General features: G+C 43.9%; 1 protein-coding gene across 1 annotated transcript; it reads right to left on the reverse strand.

Annotated features, from left to right (window-relative positions):
• Window positions 1-2302: 2302 nt before the first annotated feature.
• Window positions 2303-3415, reverse strand: LOC132400133 (actin-binding Rho-activating protein-like). The gene has a single exon (XM_059981208.1). It carries the CDS (start codon window positions 3413-3415, stop codon window positions 2303-2305), a length of 1113 nt encoding a protein of 370 aa, XP_059837191.1.
• Window positions 3416-19770: the final 16355 nt, after the last annotated feature.

Here is a 19770-nt window from a genome sequence, read left to right on the forward strand (position 1 = left end):
AATGCACCTTATTATTTGTGACGTTATTAGTGGTAATAGTGCATTAAGTGTTGTGTTTGAGTTATACTGTATGTACTGTGTTGTGCTACTTGGTCCGGAGAAACGTTGTTTCATTTAGCTGTATACATGTATATGGCTGGATGACAATAAACTTGAACTTGAAAATTCCCTTCAAACCTCTCATCCTCTTGCTGCTGATGCTCCCGTGGCTGCAAATAAGTTTTTCATTGCTCTTCTGCGTACCTGTAGAACATGGTAGTATAGCGGTTAGTAGAGCACTTTACAGCGCCAGTGATCAGGGTTCAATTCCTGCCCATGGCTAAAAGGAGTTTATATGCTCCCCACCCCACCCCCCCATTGACCACACGGGTCTCCTCAGAGTGTTCCAGTTTCCTCCCATATTCCAAAGTCATATCGGTTAATAAGGCAAACATGAGGAAATCTGCAGATGCTGGAAATTCAAACAACACACACAAAATGCTGGTGGAACACAGCAGGCCAGGCAGCATCTACAGGGAGAAGCACTGCAGATGTTTCGGGCCGAGACCCTTCGTCAGGACTAACCGAAAGGAAAGATAGTAAGAGATTTGAAAGTAGTGGGGGGAGGGGGAAATGCGAAATGATAGGAGAAGACTGGAGGGGGTTGGATGAAGCTAAGGGCTGGAAAGGTGATAGGCGAAAGTGATACAGAGCTGGAGAAGAGAAAGGATCATGGGACGGGAGGCTTCAGGAAAAAGAAAGGAGGTGGGGGAGCACTAGAGGGAGATGGAGAACAGGCAAACAACTAAATATGTTAGGGATGGGTTAAGGGGAGGAGGGGCATTAATGGAAGTTAGAGAAGTCAATGTTCATGCCATCAGGTTGGAGGCTACCCAGCCGGTATATAAGGTGTTGTTCCTCCAACCTGAGTGTGGCTTCATCTTGACAGTAGAGGAGGCCATGGATAGACATATCAGAATGGGAATGGGACGTGGAATTAAAATGTGTGGCCACTGGGAGATCCTGTTTTCTCTGATGGACAGAGCGTAGGTGTTCAGCGAAATGATCTCCCAGTCTTCATCGAGTCTCACCAATATATAAAAGGTCACACTGGGAGCACCGGACACAGTATACCACACAGCCGACTCACAGGTGAAGTGTCGCCTCGTCTGGAAGGACTGTCTGGGGCCCTGAATGGTGGCACCACGTCCCATTCCCATTCTGTTGTTTGCCTGTTCTCCATCTCCCTCTAGCACTTCCCCCCCTTTCTTTCTCCCAAGGCCTCCCATCCCATGATCCTTTCTCTTCTCCAGCTCGGTAACACTTTCGCCTATCACCTTTCCAGCTCTTAGCTTCATCCCACCCCCTCCGGTCTTCTCCTATCATTTCGCATTTCCTCCTCCCCCCACTACTTTCAAATCTCTTACTATCTTTCCTTTCAGTTAGTCCTGACGAAGGGTGTCGGCCCGAAACGTCGGCAGTGCTTCTCCTTATAGATGCTGCCTGGCCTGCTGTGTTCCACCAGCAGTTTGTGCGGGTTAGTAAGGGTTATTAGGTCTTGGGCACGCTATATAGGAAGCATGCCAAAACTTGCGGGCTGCCCCCAGCACAACTATATTAGTCATTAATGCAAATGACACATTTCACTGTATGTTTCAATATATCTGTGGCAAGTAAAGATAATCTAATCTAAAGCAAGAGAAGATGCTGGAAGCTGAAGTAATACACACAGAATTCTGGAGGAACTCAGTGGGCCAGGCAGCATCTATGGGAAAGAGTCCTGATGAAGGGTCTTGGCCCAAAACTTCAACTTTACCCTTTTCCTTAGATGCTGCCTGCACTGCTGAGTTCCTCCAGAATTCTGTGTGTGAGACTAATCTAATCTAGTTGTGCACATGACAATAGACTTAACTTTGGCGTACTATCAGTCATCAGTCCTAATATCTCCCTATGCAGCAGAATGGCAGATTGGTTTGGCAATATTTCTGTGAAGTATGTTGGAACACTTGCTTATATTAATGCAGCTCTACTGAAACTCTTTAACGCATTTGAAGAAATGAGTCATCTTTAAATACAAAAGTAGGCTTTAGTCCACTGAGAATCATTTTTCACACTTGTTGAACAAATCTTTATTCAAACCTTGAGCAGAACTTGTATTTATTTCAATCAAAACAGCTGACACAAGAATTAATGCTAACATTTGTAGAAAAATATGTACAAAATATACTACAACAGTCTCTGCTCCAAGGAGATAAATACACTTTCACTTTGAAAGAAGTAGCATACGAATCAAACTTTCTGCCACATGGCTCTTTGTCTGATTCTAATACTCTGGATTTTGTAATTCCATGAGGGTGATAATAACATCATCGTCTCTTCCCTGCCACAACATCTCACCTGGGAAGTCCACCAGTCCATGTTTCCTAGCCCTCATCAAAATCCCCACCACTTTATCTGAGATGGTGACGTATCTGTCAAACAGCTGGCCGAAGGTGACTCGGGTCATCCCGTCCTTCCCCTGTATCCCTAGGTCCCTGATGATGTAGCAGAGTTCATCGATCTCTCTGCGGATGTGCCTCTGAGCTCGCTCGCCCCTCTCTGCGGACTTGCTCCCCTCCTTTGGCCGCCCGTAGCCCCGGTCACCCTTCTTTAGACGGAAGGACATGGCGTAGTCATAGTCAAAGTCATCACTGAAAGGGTTGAGTTTTTGCTTCTCAATATGATCCTCTGCCCACCTTAGCCAGACTTTCTTCAGCTCTCCCATTGTGCGCACCTGGACTTTCTGGACCAGCTTCTTCCTCTTCCCTCTGTCATCTGTGCCATCCTTGTCTTTGCTCTCTTCCTCAATCCCTTCTTTCCTCTTCTCTCTCCCACCATCGCTGGCCAAGTTGCATTTGGGCACCAGGTCCTGCCCTTCCTTCTCTGCTGTCTTCCATGACTGCACCAGCTCCGACGCTTTGCTGAGACGCAGTCGCCTTCGGGTGGGTGACCTGTCACCCAGAAATGGCTTTGGTGCCTCCTCCGGCACTGGCTGGTTGAACCGGCCACTCATGAAACTCACCAGCTCATTGCTCTTGGCAGTTTGTCTGGTGCTGACTGTTTTGTTTACTGTGACAGTCCGAATGGACACTTTTGCTTCCTGATATTCCTTCTGCTCTTTGCTGGATGCCACATTCTCCCCATTGAAGCTGCTGCTTCTTATATCCATTTGTGGCACTTTTGCCGGCTGGATTTCGGTCTCATTCAGGGTGGGCTTCTTGGCATAGTCTTCTGAAGAGCCACCAGGCTGCCAACCGAGAGGCTGCGTTTTCTGTTTGTGTGTGTGATCGCTGGCCCACTTTTGCCAGTTCTTTGCCAGGCTGTTCACCATGGAGACACAGCGGAACCTTCTGACTGCTTTACTGAGCGGCCTTGGTGTCTTGGACTCAGCGTTCATCGTTTGGAAAGCACGGAGAGCAGGCGGAAGGAAACTCAGCTTTGAACCTCTGCTTCCCAGGACTGATTTCGAACGCTTTATATAGAGCACGGCCTGGGAGTTATTTTGAAAGCATGATTGGTATTTCAGATTGAGGACAAGTTCCTGGTTCTGACTGGCTCCCACACATGGAAATGTCCTCTTTACATTCCCAGATGCTCCTCACTCTCCCTCCATTGTTGGCTGTGTTCCAGTGCCTGCGTCAAGCTGCCAAGACAGCGTCTTACACTCTGCAATGAAGTGACAGGTGGAGCACATAATGCCAACTCTTTTTTAAATTTAGAGATACACCATGAAATAGGCCCTCCGGCCCTTCCAGCGTCACTGCCCAACAACCCCCGACAGCCACAGTTTACCCCTAACCTAATTGCGAGGGAATTTACAATGACCAATTAACCTACTCGGTATGTCCTCGGACTGTGGGAGGAAACCGGAGGCCTCAGGAAACCCATGTACTCCACGCGGAGGACGTACAAATTCCTTACAGAGGATGCTGGGATTGAACTCCAAACTCCAGCATTCTGAGCTTTAATAGCATTCCGCTCACCGCTATGCTACCATGGACTTCAGCTGCGGCAGGCAGCTAAGATCAATCTCCAAATGGAAACTCTGTCATGCAGAGTAAGACAACACTATCGGACAAGATTATTCTTCCTCTTGAGTCTGTTCTGTCCTTTCTAGAGATACTACTTGATCTATGACCTCCATCTTCATCTCCCCCAGTCACCATATCTTTCTACACTCAGGCCATTTGGTTAGTAATCTCCTGTACCTAATAAAGTGGCCACTGAGTGTATGTTTGTGGTCTTCTGCTGCTGTGGCCCATCCACTTCAGGGCTCAACGTGCTGAGTGTTCAGAGATCCTCTTCTGCATACCACTGTTGTAATGTGTGGTTATTTAAGTTACTGTTACCTTCCTGTCAGCTTAAACTAATCCAGCAATTCTCTGACCTCTCATTAACAAAATGTTTTCACCCACAGAACTGCCACTTACTGGATCTTTTTTAGTTTTTGCACTATTCTCTGCAAAGTTTAGAGCAGTATTTCCCAACCTGGGGTCGGTTAATGTTAGGGGTCCATGGCATAAAAATTTTTGGGAACCTCTGTTGTAGAGACTGTTATGCATGAAAATCCCAGGAGATCAGCAGTTTCTGAGATACTCAAACCACCCTGTCTGGCACCAACAACCATTCCACAATTAAAGTCATTTAGATCACATTTCTCCCCTATTCTGATGTTTGGTCTGAACAACAACTGAACCTCTTGACCATGTCTGCATGCTTTTATGCATTAGTGCTTAGGAGGATTAATGGTGCCTAATAGCGACTCCTTTGCTTGGAAGCTTTAGTTCCATCTTTAATATCTCTATTTTTCCTTTGCAGGTTCTTTTGAAGACCCTGATCTGGAGTTACATGTTGACTATGGAATGAGACCTGCGCTTGGAGTTTTACGAGTGGCCATTTCTCGGCACATCAAGGGCTGGGCTAAGAGCTTTGCTCACCTTCGGAGGACCAAGATCTTGTGGCTCTAGAAATGGGGAGTGGGGTTTGGGGGTATTGCAGGTTGGAGCCTCTGCAGGAGATCGGTGTGTCGTTGGTGACGGAAGATCTCTGGCTGTGTGCCCAAGTGACCTGAGATCTTTGGGCACAGAGCTCGGAAAAAATGACGCAATGGACTTTTAACATCATAAACCAGCAAGTTGTTTGTTATGTCTCCCCTCTCGCAGTGAAACAGAGACACTTCTTTCTCCCTTATTAGGGAGAGAGAGAGCCTGTGGTAGTCGAATACCGGGTGAACGAGTATTCTTTGGGGTACTGCAAGTCTGTGTCTTTATTGATGCTTTGCTCACGCTCGAGTGCTCGGTGGTGGGTACTGATGCTTTTTTTGCTGGTGGGGGGCAGGGGGGATAATTGTTTGCTGCCATTTATGCGTAGGGGGGTAGCTGGGGGGGACTTTGGGGTTCTAATGTTTAACTGTCATTCATTCTTTGGGGTCACTCCTCTGTTTTTGTGGATGGTTGTGAAGAAAAAGCATTTCAAGGTGTATATTGTATGCATTTCTCCGACATTAAATGTACCTTTGAAACCTTTGAATTGCTGCAACGCGATTGGCTGATTAGATATTTACATCAATGAGCAGTTGCACAAGTGTACCTAATAAAGTGGCTGATGAGTGTACTTCTTCTTCCCTCATATATTTATCCAGCTTCCCCCCTCCAATTCACCTCAACAAATTTATGTGCCAAGGGCTCTTTGAAAGGTTAATTGGGCTTAGGCTTTTCTCTCTGGTAGAAAAGGAATGAGAGGCAACATGATTAAGGTGTACATCATTGTGAATGGCACATACGATATGGACAGCCAGCACCTTTTCCCCAGTGGCCAATGCCAGAGGGTGAGTGGAGGAATGTATTAGGAGGGATGTCAGAAACATGAGATTCTGTGGATGCTGGAAAAGCCTCTGCAGAAGCTTTCATGGGTAAAGCCCTCTCAACAAATGAGCACATCTACATGAAATGCTGTCGTAGGAAAGTACCATCCATCATCACAGATCCCCATCACCTAGGCCTTGGACTTTTCTCACTGCTGCCATCAGGTAGAAGGTACAGGAACCTCTGGACTCACACCACCAGGTACAAAAACAGTTACCACCCCTCAACCTTTAGGCTCTTGAAGAAAAGAGGATATCTGGCTCACTTGCCCACCCATTGAGATGTTCCCACAGCCAATGATCTCACCTCGTCTCTTTACCTTGTTATCTTCTGTTGTTGTTATTTATTGCTATTTATTTATATTTACATTTGCACAGTTTGTTGTCTTCTATACTTTAACTTTCATTGATCCCGTTATAGTTACTATTCAATGGATTTGTTGTATGCCCACAGAAAAATGAATCTTAGGGTTGAAACTGGTGACATATATGTACTCTGATAATAAAAATTACTTTGAAATTCAAAGTAACACACACAAAATGCTGGAGGAACTCAGCAGGTCAGGCATCAAGTACTGAAAGGACGATGTTTCTGGCCGAGACCCTTCATCAAGGCTGATCAAGGTTCTTTATTCCTCTCCAACGTAGGAATGTCAGAGGTAGGTTTTTTACACAGTGGCTAGAATGCACTGATGGGGTATTGGCTGAGACTGCTGGGATATTGGTTGAGACTGCTGGGGTATTGGTTGAGACTGATGGGGTATTGGCATAGACTGATGCAACAAGGACTTTTAAGAGACTCTTAGGTCGTCATGGAAGTTAGAAAAATGGAGAGCTATGGGCTGTGTAGGAGCGAAGGGTTAGATTGATAGTGGAGTATATTTATATAGGTCAGCGGATCATCAAGGGTACATATGGTGCTGTACTTTGATGATCTCAGCCCAGTGCAGAATGTTTAATAGGAATGCCTCTGTAATGAGACAACAGGCAATAATAGACAGGAAGATGACTTCAGAATGACCGGTGTGATATTTCTGAGTGGATGGATTCTGTGTACATTCTTCTGTGTCCTTTCCCACTAATCCCCAACAGTCAATTACATAGACTTCTGTCCCCAATGAATCACATGCTCCATCAGACTCTTCCCATGTAAACAATCCTACAGCTCCTGACATCATGTCCAGAAATGTCAGGCCTTAAAGAGGAATCAGAATCAGGTTAAATATCACCGGCACACATCGGGAAACATGTTTCCATTTAATGGCTGCACTGCATTGCAATACCAATAATAAAAAAAATGATAAAGTACAATCAAGTGTGACAGTGGAAATGCGTGTATGGAACCAGAGGAGATAGCAGAGATACTGAATGAGTACTTTGCTTCAGTATTCACTATGGAAAAGGATCTTGGCAATTGTAGGGATAACCTACAGTGGATTGAAAAGCTTGAGCATGTAGACATTAAGAAAGAGGATGTGCTGGAGCTTTTGGAAAGCACAAGTTGGATAAGTCACCGGAACTAGACAAGATATACCCCATCTAATGTGGGAGGCGAGGGAGGAGATTGCTGAGCAATGATCCTTGCATCATCAATGTGGATGGGAGAGGTTCCAGAGGATTGGAGGGTTGCAGATATTGTTTTCTTATTCAAGAAAGGGAGTAAAGATAGCTCAGGAAATTATAGACCAGTGAGTTTTACTTCGGTGGTTGGTAAATTGATGGAAAAGATCCTGAGAGGCAGGATATAGTATTAATGGTCAGACTTTTGGCAGTGTGGAGGATCGGAGGGATCTTGGGGTCCAAGTCCATAGGACATTCAAAGCTGCTGTGCAGGTTGACTCTGGTTAAGAAGGCATACAGAGCATTGGCCTTCATCAACCATGGGTTTGAGTTTAAGAGCCAAGAGGTAATGTTGCAGCTATATAGGACCCTGGTCAGACCCCACTTGGAGTACTGTGCTCAGTTCTGGTCACTTCACTACAGGAAGGATGTGGAAACTATAGAAAGGGTGCAGAGGAGATTTACAAGGATGTTTACTGGATTGGGGAGCAGCCTTATGAGAATAGGTTGAGTGAACTTGGCCTTTTCTCCTTGGAGTGACGGAGGCTGAGAGGTGACCTGATGGAGGTGTATAAGATGATGAGAGGCATTAATTGCGTGGATAGTCAGAGGCTTTTTCCCAGGGCTGAAATAGCTAGCATGAGAGGGCACAGTTTTAAGGTGCTTAGAAGTAGGTACAGAGGAGATGTCAGGAGTAATTTTTTTACACAGGGTGTGGTGAGTGCGTGGAATGGGCTGTCAGCGATGGTGGTGGAGGCAGATACAATAGGGTCTTTTAAGAGACTCCTGGATAGGTACATGGAGCTTAGAAAAATAGAGGGCTATGGGTAACTCTAGGTAATTTCTGAAGTAAATACGTGTTTGGCACAGCATTTTGGGCTGAAGGGCCTGTATTGTGCAGTAGGTTTTCTATGTTTCTATGTTTACAATAAGAAATATATATTAAAAAATTAAACTAACTAAGTAGTGCAAAAAGTGAGCGAAAATACTGAAGAAGTGTTCATGGCTTCATGGACCATTCAGAAATCTGATGGTGGAAGGAAAGAACCTGTTCCTAAAATGTTGAGTGTGTGCCATTAGACTCCTGTACCTCCTCCTTGATGGTAGCAATGAGAAGAAGGTATGTCCTGGATGATGGGGGTCCTTTATGATGGATGTCGCCTCTTTGAGACATCACCTTCTGAAGGGGTCCTCAATGCCTGATGGAAGCAACTACAGTTGATAGTGATTCCATGAATCTCTCTTTGTTATAAACAATTGATTTGTCCACTGATGGTTCCTTAAGTTGTCATAGTTGGGGGGGGGGGGGGCGGGGTGGGGGGAAGGTGAGGATAAGCTCCCACTAGCTATTAAATACTCCCAATGGCATGCATCTCAAATAGCCTCTGACGACCAAGACCAGCTCCTGGTCTTCACCTGGCTTAATTACTAGGCCCTGTGAAACTATTTCTACTGACAGGAGAAGGGACAAAGGCAGGTTACTGGTGCCTTAAAACCAGTCGCTTTGGACAGAAAGAGCTTGTCAGCTGTGTTTGGCAAATCATCTAGGAGAAGGAAAACTAATCTCAAAGTGCTGCTGCCTTGCGGCTATACCCACTTATGTGGAAAATTTCAGGAGAAAATCCCGAGAAAAAATCAAGAGCTGGAGCCCCTAAGGTAGTCTATGTTAAGTTCGACACTGTCTGGCAACTTCTGTGAGGCCAAACGATATTGGTCTCTGCTGTAACATTGGATTTATCAGCTGGGTGGAGATGGGGAGTCTGCTACGTGGGCAACAGCTTGCTCTCCATATTGTGCTGCCCTGCTTGCATATCACATAGACAGCTGAAACACAACATCCATGGTTTTCCTGACCAATGGAAGGCCTCAAAATATTCATTGATTGGACACAGTAAGTGTGTAACCTGTCACCTCGTCTTATGTCAGATAGTAATAAAAATGGTGCAATGTTAAAGTCTTGGTGGCCAACTCTACCAAGATTTGCCTTGACCACACCAAAAGCAGGGCCCAAATCTGTAGCCACAGTACTGCAACCCTGTGAAACCATATTCATTAACACAAAAGCTTCAGATTCCTGGGTGTCAACATCTCTGAAGATCAATCCTGGGCCCAACATATTGATGTAATTACTCAGAGAGCATGCTAGTGGCTATGTTTCATTAGGAGTGTGAGGAGACTTGGTACGTACCCAGGGGCTCGAGCAAACTTCTATAGATGTATAGTGGAGACATTCCTATTCTGGCTGGCTGCCGGTTACCAGTGGAGTTCCACAGGGGTTGGTGTTGGGACCGCTGCTTTTTACGATGCATGTCAATGATCTGGGCTATGGAATTTGTGGCTAAATTTGCCAATGATACAAAGATAGGTGGAGGAAACAGCCTGCAGAGAGACTTAGATGGTTCAGGGGAATGTGAAAAGAAGTGGCAAATGAAATACAGTGTTGAAAAGTGTATGGTTATGCACTTTGGTGGAAGAAATAAATGAGCAGACTATTATTTAGATGGGGAGAGAATCCAAAATGCAGAGATGCAAAGGGACTTGGGAGTCCTTGTGCAGATAACCTAAAGGTTAAACTCCAGGTTGAGACTGTGATGCAGAAGGCGAATGCAATATTGGCATTCATTTCTACAGGTATAGAATATAAGAGTAGGGATGTGATGTTGAGGCTCTGTAAGACACTCGTGAGACCACACTTGGAGTATTGTGTGCAGTTTTGGGCTCCTTATTTTAGAAAGGATATACTGACATTGGAGAGGGTTCAGAAAAGATTCACGTGAATGATTCCAGGAATGAAAGGGTTACTATATGAGGAACGTCTGGCAACTCTTGGGCTGTATTCCCTGGACTTTAGCAGAACGGGGGGGGGGGGGATCTCATAGAAACACTCTGAATGTTAAAAGGCCTGAACAGATTAGATATGGCAAAGTTATTTCCCACGGTAGGGGAGTCTAGGACAAGAGGGCATGACTTCAGGATTGAAGGACGTCCATTTAGAACACAGATGCAGAGAAATTACTTCAGTCAGAGGGTGGTAAATCTGTGGAATTTGTTGCCACAAGTGGCTGTGGAGGCCAAGTCATTGGGTGTATTTAAGGCAGAGATGGATAGGTTCTTGATTAGCCAGGGCATCAAAGGGAGGGGAGTGAGGATGACTGGAAGAATTGGATGATTGAATGGCGGAGCAGACTTGATGGGCCAAATGGCCTGCTTCCACTCCTATATCTTATGGTCTTATGGACTGGTTGCATCACCAACTGGAATGAGGCACCAATGCATAGGATGGGAAAAAGCTGCAGGGGGTTGTAAACTCAGCCAGCTCCATCATGGGCACCTGCGTTCCCACCATCAAGGACACCCTCAAAAAGTGGACATCCATCAAGAAGGCGGCATCCAGTTCATGCCCTCTCTCACTGCTACCATTAGAGAGAAGGTACAGGAACGTTGAGACACACATTCAAGTGTTTTAGGAATAGTCTCTCCCTTCTGCCATCAGATTTCTGAACGGTCCATGAACCCCACCTCACAATTTTGCTCTCATTTTGTACTTTGAAACAGTATATTCTTATTTTAATGTATAGTAATTTTTTGGTATTACATTGCAAAACACCAAAATTCATGATGTAGAGCATGCCGGTGATAATGAACCTGATTCTGATTCTGCAGGTGCTGGAAATCCAGAGCAATACACACACAAAAATGCCGGAGGAACTCAGCAGGCCAGGCAGTGTCTATGGATGGAAATAAATAGTTAATGTTGAAGGCCAAGACTAGGAAGGAAAGGGGCAGAAGCCTGAATAAGAAGGTAAGGGAGGAGGGAAAAGAGTACAAGCTGGCAGGTGATAGTTGAAACCAGGTAAGGGGGTAAAGGTGGGTACGTGGGGGGGGGGAGGTGAAATAACAAGCTGGGATGTGGTAGGTGAAGAAGGAGGAATCTGATAGGAGAGGAGAGTGGACCATGGTAAAAGAGGAAGAAGGAGGGGTCCCAGAGGGAGGTGATAAATGGGCAAGGAGAAGAGAAGGGTTAAGAGGGTAACCAGAGTAAGGAATGAAAAAAGAGAGAAGGGGGAGTCGCGAGAAATGACCAGAAATTAGGGAATTCGATGTTCATGCCATCAGGTTGGAGGCTACCCAGACAGGTTATGAGGTGTTGCTTCTCCAACCTGAGTTAGGCCTCATCGTGGCAGTAGAGGAGGCCATGGACCAACATGTCAGAATGGGAGTGGGAAGTTGAATCGAAGTGAGTGGCTACTAGGTGATCCTGCTGTTTGTGGCGGACAGAGCAAAGGTCCTCAGCAAAGCAGTCCCTAATCTGCTTCGGGACTCGGGCCATTTACATCGGTGGCAGTGCACTGCCTTCTAAGCACTACTGGATTCTGTGATGTCAAGGACTTGGGAGGACCAGCAATTCTGATGTGCTGACAGTGCAGGAAAGGCTCAGGACAGCTCCAATAGCGGGCTTCCAAACTTTTTCTATGTCATGGACCAATACTGCTCAGCATGGGGTCTGTGAAGCCCAGGTTGAGAACCTCTGGACTAGAGTAATACACTTGTGTTAAGTATACTAAATTATGAGGGGTATAGACAGGGTTTTCAAACACAATCATGGTCAAAGACCATGATCACCCACATCATGGCACAAAATAATGATGATAGAGTAAGTGTATGTAGGCTTTTTTACATTGAAGTTGGATGACTCTAGAACTAGAGGTCATGAGTTAAGGGTGAAAGGTTAAAAGTTTAAGGGAACATGAGGGGGAGTTTCTTCACTCAGGGGTTGGCAAGAGTGTGGAACGAGCAGCCAGCAGAGTGGTGGATTTGGGTCTAATTGTAACATTTAAGAGGAGCTTTGATAAGTATCTGGATGGGAGGTTTATGGAGGGGTATGGCATGGGTGTAGGTCAATGGGAATAGGCAGATTAATAGTTCAGCATGGACTAGATGGGCCAAAGAGCCTGTTTCTGTGCTGTAGTGATCTATGACTATGACTCCCTATTGAGCCAAACACCTCTCTATTTTTATCTATGAGAAGAAAGCTGTAAATGACTTAATACATTTTGATGACAGAGAGAGTATGATTCTACCAGCTTTGATTTCACTCACAATGTGACTTTAGTATAACCACGCACTCTGTGGCCACTTTATTAGGTTCACCTATACATCTGCTCATTAATGTAAATATCTTATCAGCCAATCATGTGGCCAATATGGTCAAGAGGTTCAGTTGTTGTTCAGAATGGGGAAAAATGTGATCTAAGTGACTTTGACTGTGAATGATTGTTGGTGCCAGATGGGGTGGTCTGAGTATCTCAGAAGCTGCAGATCTCCTGGGATTTTCATGCACAACAGTCTCTAGAGTTTACAGAGAATGGTGCAGAAACAGTCTGGTGTCCTAGTTCTGATGAGCCTGTACCTCCTTCCCGAGACGGTAGTGAGTCAAAGCAACTGTGAGATGGGTGGTGGGATATCCTCAAATCTTTGGGCCCCTTACATTCCCGGTAAATGTCACAAATAGGTGGGAAGGGTGAACCCAGTGATCCTCTAGGTGGTTTTATTGTCCTCTGTCAGGTCTTGTGGTCTGATGCCTTGCAGCTTCTGTACCGCACAATGATGCAGGTAAGCAGGGCTCTCTCGATGGTGCTCTGTAGAAAATTGTTAGAATGGGGGCGGGAAGTCATGCGTGTCTCAGTCTCCTCAGAAAGTGTAGATGCTCAAATAACCACACGTTGCAACAGTGCAGAAGAACATTTCTGGAAATACAAAATCAAATCTTGAAATAGATGGGCCACAATCCACTTTGTTAGGACGTACCTAATAAAGTGGTCACTGTGTGAAGATTGTGTTTCCTTTTCAACTTCTCAGGGGAACCAATGAGGGTTAATTTCCCTTGAACCTCAGTCAGTCATGTTGGCACTGAGGGCTGTGACAGACACTGTGACCACCCACAGAAACTCGATGGGAGTCTGGTTCAAAGGAATGTGTTTCTAGAGCACCTCCCAGGCCCAGCATTTCTCCAAGCACTGCCAGGCCAGGGAACTCATCACCATTGTAGTGTGGGAAGCAGGAGGCAAGCCAGATAACTTGAGCACAACTAGCCTCCTACAAAGTGACGACGATCAGCTCACTGGAATCAGATTTCTTTGATATTGTGTAAAAGAAAAATTACTGGAGGAATTCAGCAGGTCAGGCAGCATCAGTGGAGGGAAATGAACAATCAACATTTTAGGTCAGGACATTTCGTTGAAGGGTCTGAGCCCAAATCATCATCTGTCCATTTTCCTCCACAATTCTGCCTGACCTGTTGAATTCCTTCAGCATTTAATTCAGACCATAAGACATAGGAGCAGAATTGGGCCATTTAGCCCATCGAGTCTGCTCCACCATTCCATCATGGCATGTTTATTATCCCTCTCAACCACATTCTCTTGTCTTCTCCCCGTAAGCTTTGACAACTTTACTATTCAAGAATCTAACAACCTCCGCTTTAAGTAAAACTAGTAACTTGGCATTAGCTGTCTGTGGCAATGAATTCCACAGGTACCTTATTCTCCTCATTTCTGCCATAAAGGGGCTTCCATCTATTCTTGGGTGTGCTGTTTGGTCCTAGACTCACCCACTATTGGAAAAATCACATCCACTCTATCTAGGCCTTTCAACATTCAATAGGTCCACCCCTCATTCTTCTAAACCACAATGAGTTCAGACCCAGAGCTATCAAATGCCTCTCATACATTAACCCTTTCATTCTCTGAATTATTCTTGTAAATCTCCCCTGGACCCTCTTGAAATGAATGCTAACACTGCATTTGCCTTCCTTATTACTGACTCAACTTGCCTTAGGGAATCCTGTGCGGGGTCTCCCAAGTCGCTCTCCTGCTAAGATAAAATGTGATCTTGACCTCACAATCTGCAGCATCATGACCTTGTACCTTATTTACTTACTTTTTCACTGAGATACAGCATGGAGTAGGTTCTTTTAGCCCTTGGACCAGTGCTGCCCAGCAATCCATCGATTTTAATCCTCACCTCGTCACGGGACAGTTTACAATGATCAATGAACCTACCATCCAGTACGCCTTCGGACCATGGCAGGAAAGTGGAGCTCACCGAGGAAACCCACGTGGTCACAGGGAGAAATACAAACTCCTTACAGGCAGCAGTGGGAATGGAACCTGGGTTGCCTGTACTGTAAAGCGTTGTGCTAACCACTAGGCTACCATGTCTCTCTGGTCTGCCTGCACTGAACTCTCACGGTGACAGTATCAATTTATTCTGTATTCTGTTCTGCTTTGTACTATCTCAATGCACTGATGTAAGGAATTGATCTGTGTGAACGGTGTGCCAGACAAGCTTTTAGAACTTAGAATGTAGAACAGTACCGCACAGGAACAGGCCCTTCAGCCCACAATGTTGTGCTGAGTAAATGCCTAACTAAACTACTGCTTACACAACGTCCATATCTTTCCATTTCCCTCACAGTAATACGCCTGTCTAAATGTCTCTTAAAAGTCTCTAATGCTTCTGTCTCTACCCCCAGCCCCAGGAGTGCACCCCGGACACCCACTGCTCTGTGTTTAAAAAAAAGACTTGTCCCTCACATATTCTTTAAAATAACTCCCCTCTCACCTTAATGCATGCTTTCTGGTACTGTATTAAACATTTAGACCCTGGAAAAAAAGATACTCCCTGTCTACTCTATCTATGCCTCTGATAAGCTTATAAACCTCTCATCAGATCTCCTCTCAGCCTCCACTGCTCCAGAGAAAACAACCCACGTTTGTTCAGCCTCTTGTTATAGCACATGCCCTCTAAACCTGGTAAACCTCGTCAGCATGTCCTTCATCTTCCAAAGACTCTTCAGCTAATGTTCCAGAAATTTATTGTTTATTTATTTATTATTTTTCTTTCTTTCTTTCTTTCTTTCTTTCTTTCTTTCTTTCTTTCTTTCTTTCTTTCTTTCTTTCTTTCTTTCTTTCTTTCTTTCTTTCTTTCTTTCTTTCTTTCTTTCTTTCTTTCTTTCTTTCTTTCCACAGTTTGGGTGATTGAACACCCAAGTTGGTACAGATTTTCATTCATTCTATTATGGTGACTATTCTATTATGGATGTGTTGAGTATTCTTGAGAGAAAATTAATCTCAAGGTTGTATATTGTGCTATATATATATATACACACACACACTTTGATAGTAAATTTAATTTGAGCACCCTCCCCAAAGTCTCAACAATCATCCTATAATTGGACGACCAGAAATGTATTTCAGTGTAATTTGTTACATATGACAATAATAAAACACTTCTCCAAATTTTCTATTTAATTGTTTATTATATGAGGAAGGGATTGTAAGTGCAAGGTGCTGTTACTTGCCATAAACAGCCTTGAGAACAGACTCGTGGCTTTCCAGCTGTCAACCAAAGTATTAAGTTGACAGGGAATGGGAACGATTTCGTTATGATCACCTGCACACTTTCTACACACGCACACTCTAGTGTTTATCCAAATAAGGCAAGTATTTAGTCACAGCAGAAGTAAAATTGAGCCTGAAGACTGATTCCTGGCAACAGGTGGGTAGTTTACATTGTGGGTGTCTCCGATCCAAGTACTTGCGTCAACGTCGCAGGGAGGTGATTGAGAGCTGACCTCTCTCTAGGGTTACGTAGTGTGTATGTTGTTAATTTATGAGACATGCATTCCACTGGTGATGAATGCTCTCAAAATAAAAACAAGATTTGGACAGCTTTGGATGGCTTTCAGTCCTCACTATCATTAGAATATGCAGTTAATGATGTTTGCCTTAGGGGTTCAGGAACATTTATTACCCCTCGACCATCAGGCTCCTGAACCAGAGTGGGTACATTCACTCACCACAACACTGAACTGATTCCACAACCTACAGACTCAGTGTCAAGGACTCAACAACTCACGTTCTCAGTATTACTATTTTTCTTTTTTTATTTGCAGTTTGTCTTCTGTTGCACATTGGTTGTTTGTCAGTCTTTATTTATGTACAGTTTTTTATGTCAAGTCTATTGTATTTCTTTATTTTTCTGTAAATCCCTGCAGGAAATTAATCTCAAGGTAGTATATGGGGACATATACAGTGCATACTTTGATAATAAATTTACTTTGAACTTTAACTTAAGAAAATTAATTGCATTCATTAGCTTTTACTTTTACTTTGTGCAATCAAAAACTGAGTTTTTTTTCCAGTGTGGAAGTAACCTTGGTTTCCAGGTTAATTAACAAACCTGAGCAGGTCTTGTTCCACAGTGTCCCACTTTCGATGTCCATGTCACTAATGCATGAGTATTCCCAGTGGTACAGGGGAGGTTGGAGCTGAATACGTGAGTCGGGAACTCCCAGGACAACAGGACAACAAAGACAGCATGATAGCATAGCAGTTAGTGTAAAACTTTCAAGTTCAAAAGAAGTCAAAGTAAATTTATTATCAAAAGTTCAAAGTTCAAAATAAATTTATTAGCAAAGTACACACATGTCTCCATATACTACCCTGAGATTCATTTTCTTGCAGACATACTCAGTAAACCTGCAATAGACTGGCAGCCATAATAGAATCAATAAAAGACCACACTAACTTGGGCGTTCAACCAGTGTGCAAAAGTCAACAAGTTATGCAAATACAAAAAGAAATTAATAATAATAATAATAATAATAATAATAATAATAATAATAATAATAATAATAATAATAATAATAATAATAATAATAATAATAATAATAATAATAATAAATACATAAGCAATAACTATGAAGAACATAAGATGAAGAATCCTTGAAAGTGAGTCCATAGGGTTGTGGAAACATTTCAATGATGGTGCGAGTGAAGTTAAGTGAAGGTTCGAGAGCCTGATGGTTGAGGGGTTATAACTGTTCCTGAACCTGGTGGTGGGAGTCCTGAGGCTCCTGTACCTTCTTCCTGACAGCATCAGTGAGAAGAGAGCACGACCTGTGTGGTGATATCACGTGCAATGATGTGCCAGTCCGTGATTGGGCAGACCACTGAGCGTGCGCAGGATTGCTAGAATGTTCCAGCACATTGCTGGGTTAAGGCGTGTTTGTTTATTACTGTAAATAAAAGTTCTCTAATTCTTCCAGAATTTGATTCTTCATTGTTAACCCATGGTACGTTTAAACAGAAGTAACATAACAACCTGTATGGTGAGGGTCCTTGATGATGGATACTGTGACAATGCTTCATGTAAATGTGCTCAAAAGTGGGGAGGGCTTTACCTGTGATGCATTGGGCTGTATCCATTACTTTATAGGGTCAATGATACATTTCAACTACATCTATCACATACAGTATGCATAAAAAACCTACAGTGAAATGCGTTGTTTATGTTATGTTAACAGTCAGCACAACCTAAAAGTAAACTGGATCAACCGAGACAGGCTGTTTGTAAGGAGTTTGTATGTTCTCCCCTTGATTGCATGGTTTTCCTCTGAGTGCTCTGGTTTCTTTGCACAGTCCAAAGATGTACGGGTTAGGATTAGTAAGTTGTGGACAAGCTATGGACACTTGCGAGCTGACCCCAGCACAATCTTCAGACTGTGTTGGTCATTGACACAAAAGATGCATTTCACTGTATGTTTCAATGTACAATTGACAAGTAAAGCTAAATCTTTCTTTCTCTTTTCTACATCGCTCCCCAGGGCCATACTTTTCATTGTGACAGACACCTACAGGTGTATAAGATGATGAGAGTCATTGATCGTGTGGATAATCAGAGGCTTTTTTCCAGGGCTGAAATGGTTGCCACAAGAGGACACATGTTTTAGGTGCTGGAGAGTAGGTACAGAGGAGATGTCAGGGGTATGTTTTTTACGCAGAGTGGTGAGTGTGTGGAATGGGCTGCCGGCATCAGTGGTGGAGGCGGATACGATAGGGTCTTTTGGATAGGTACATGGAGCTTAGAAAAATAGAGGGCTATGGGTAAGCCGAGTAATTTCTAAGGTAGGGACATGTTCGGCACAACTTTGTGGGCCAAAGGGCCTGTACAGTGCTGTAGGTTTACTATGTTTCTATGTTTACCCTGAATCATCTTCCCAAAGTTCAATAATTCACATTTATCAAAATTAAATTCCATTTGCCCTCTCTTGGCCCACTTAACCAGCTAATTAAGATCTCTCTGTAAATCCTGAAAGTCTTCTTCGCTGTCAATGACAGCACCCACTTCAGTGTCACCTGTGTTCTAATACCCCACTCTAAAGTCCTGAAACAGTATTTGGGATTCTCTGTCAAACTGGATCCTACTCCATCCCAGCAAGAAGAGTTCGAAGAGTGCGCAGAATCTCCCAGACCACAAAGATCAAAGATGATCTTTACATTCAATGTCCACTTTATTAGGTACATCTGTATGCCTGCTTATAAATGTAAATATCTAAACGACCAATCCGATGGCAGCAACTCATTGCGTAAAAGCCCTGGGCCCTAATGCGAACCATGACTTATGTTTGGACCATTGAAACACTACCCCAAATAGACTGGAGAGGCAGGGTTTTGGAACTGGAGGTGAGAGTCAGATCGATTTTGCTCACTTTCCCCTATATTTGCCCCTTTTGCCACTGCACTGAGGCTGTGAGGACACTTCAGCTGCTGTGCTTTGAGTCTGTGAGCTTTGGGCCTACTCTGGTTGCTCTGGTGACTTAGATCCAAGGACTCAATTTGGTTTAGAATGCTGTCGCTTGGTTTTGTTGTTTGTATAATTTGTGTTTTTTTTCTTTCTCTGCTCATTGGGTGTTGGTCTTTCTTTTTTTTAAACTGGGTTCATTTGGGTTTGCCTGTAAGCAGACAAATCTCGAGGCTGTATAATTTATACATATTTTGATAATAAATATACTTTGAATCTTTGAAAAGCATGCAGACATAGTCAAGAGGTTCAGTTGTTGCTCATCGGAATGGGGATGAAATGTGATCTACATGACTTTAATCGTGGAATGATTGTTGGTGCCAGATGGGGTGGTTTGAGTATCTCAGAAGCTACTGATCTCCTGGGATTTTTACACACAACAGTCTCTAGAGTTTACAGAGAATGGTGCAAAAAACAAAACAAAACAAAAATCCAGTGGGCAGCGGTTCTGTGGGTGAAAACGCCTTGTTAATGAGAGAGGTCAGAGGAGAATGGCCAGACTGGTTCAAGCTGACAGGAAGGCGATGGTATCTCAAATAACCACACGTTACAATGGTGGTGTTTAGAAGAGCACCTCTGAATGAAAAACACGTCAAACCTTGAAGTGGATGGGCTACAGTAGCAGAAGACTGTTAACATATGGTCAGTAAACACTTTATTTGGTACAGGAGGTTCCTAATAAA

This window comes from Hypanus sabinus, chromosome 9, assembly GCF_030144855.1.
Source record: "Hypanus sabinus isolate sHypSab1 chromosome 9, sHypSab1.hap1, whole genome shotgun sequence".
In the NCBI taxonomy this organism is placed as follows: Eukaryota; Metazoa; Chordata; class Chondrichthyes; order Myliobatiformes; family Dasyatidae; genus Hypanus; species Hypanus sabinus.

Excerpts from the sequence above, each read along its gene's own strand:
- LOC132400133 (XM_059981208.1), bottom strand. The coding sequence starts at position 3,415 with ATGAACGCTGAGTCCAAGACACCAAGGCCGCTCAGTAAAGCAGTCAGA.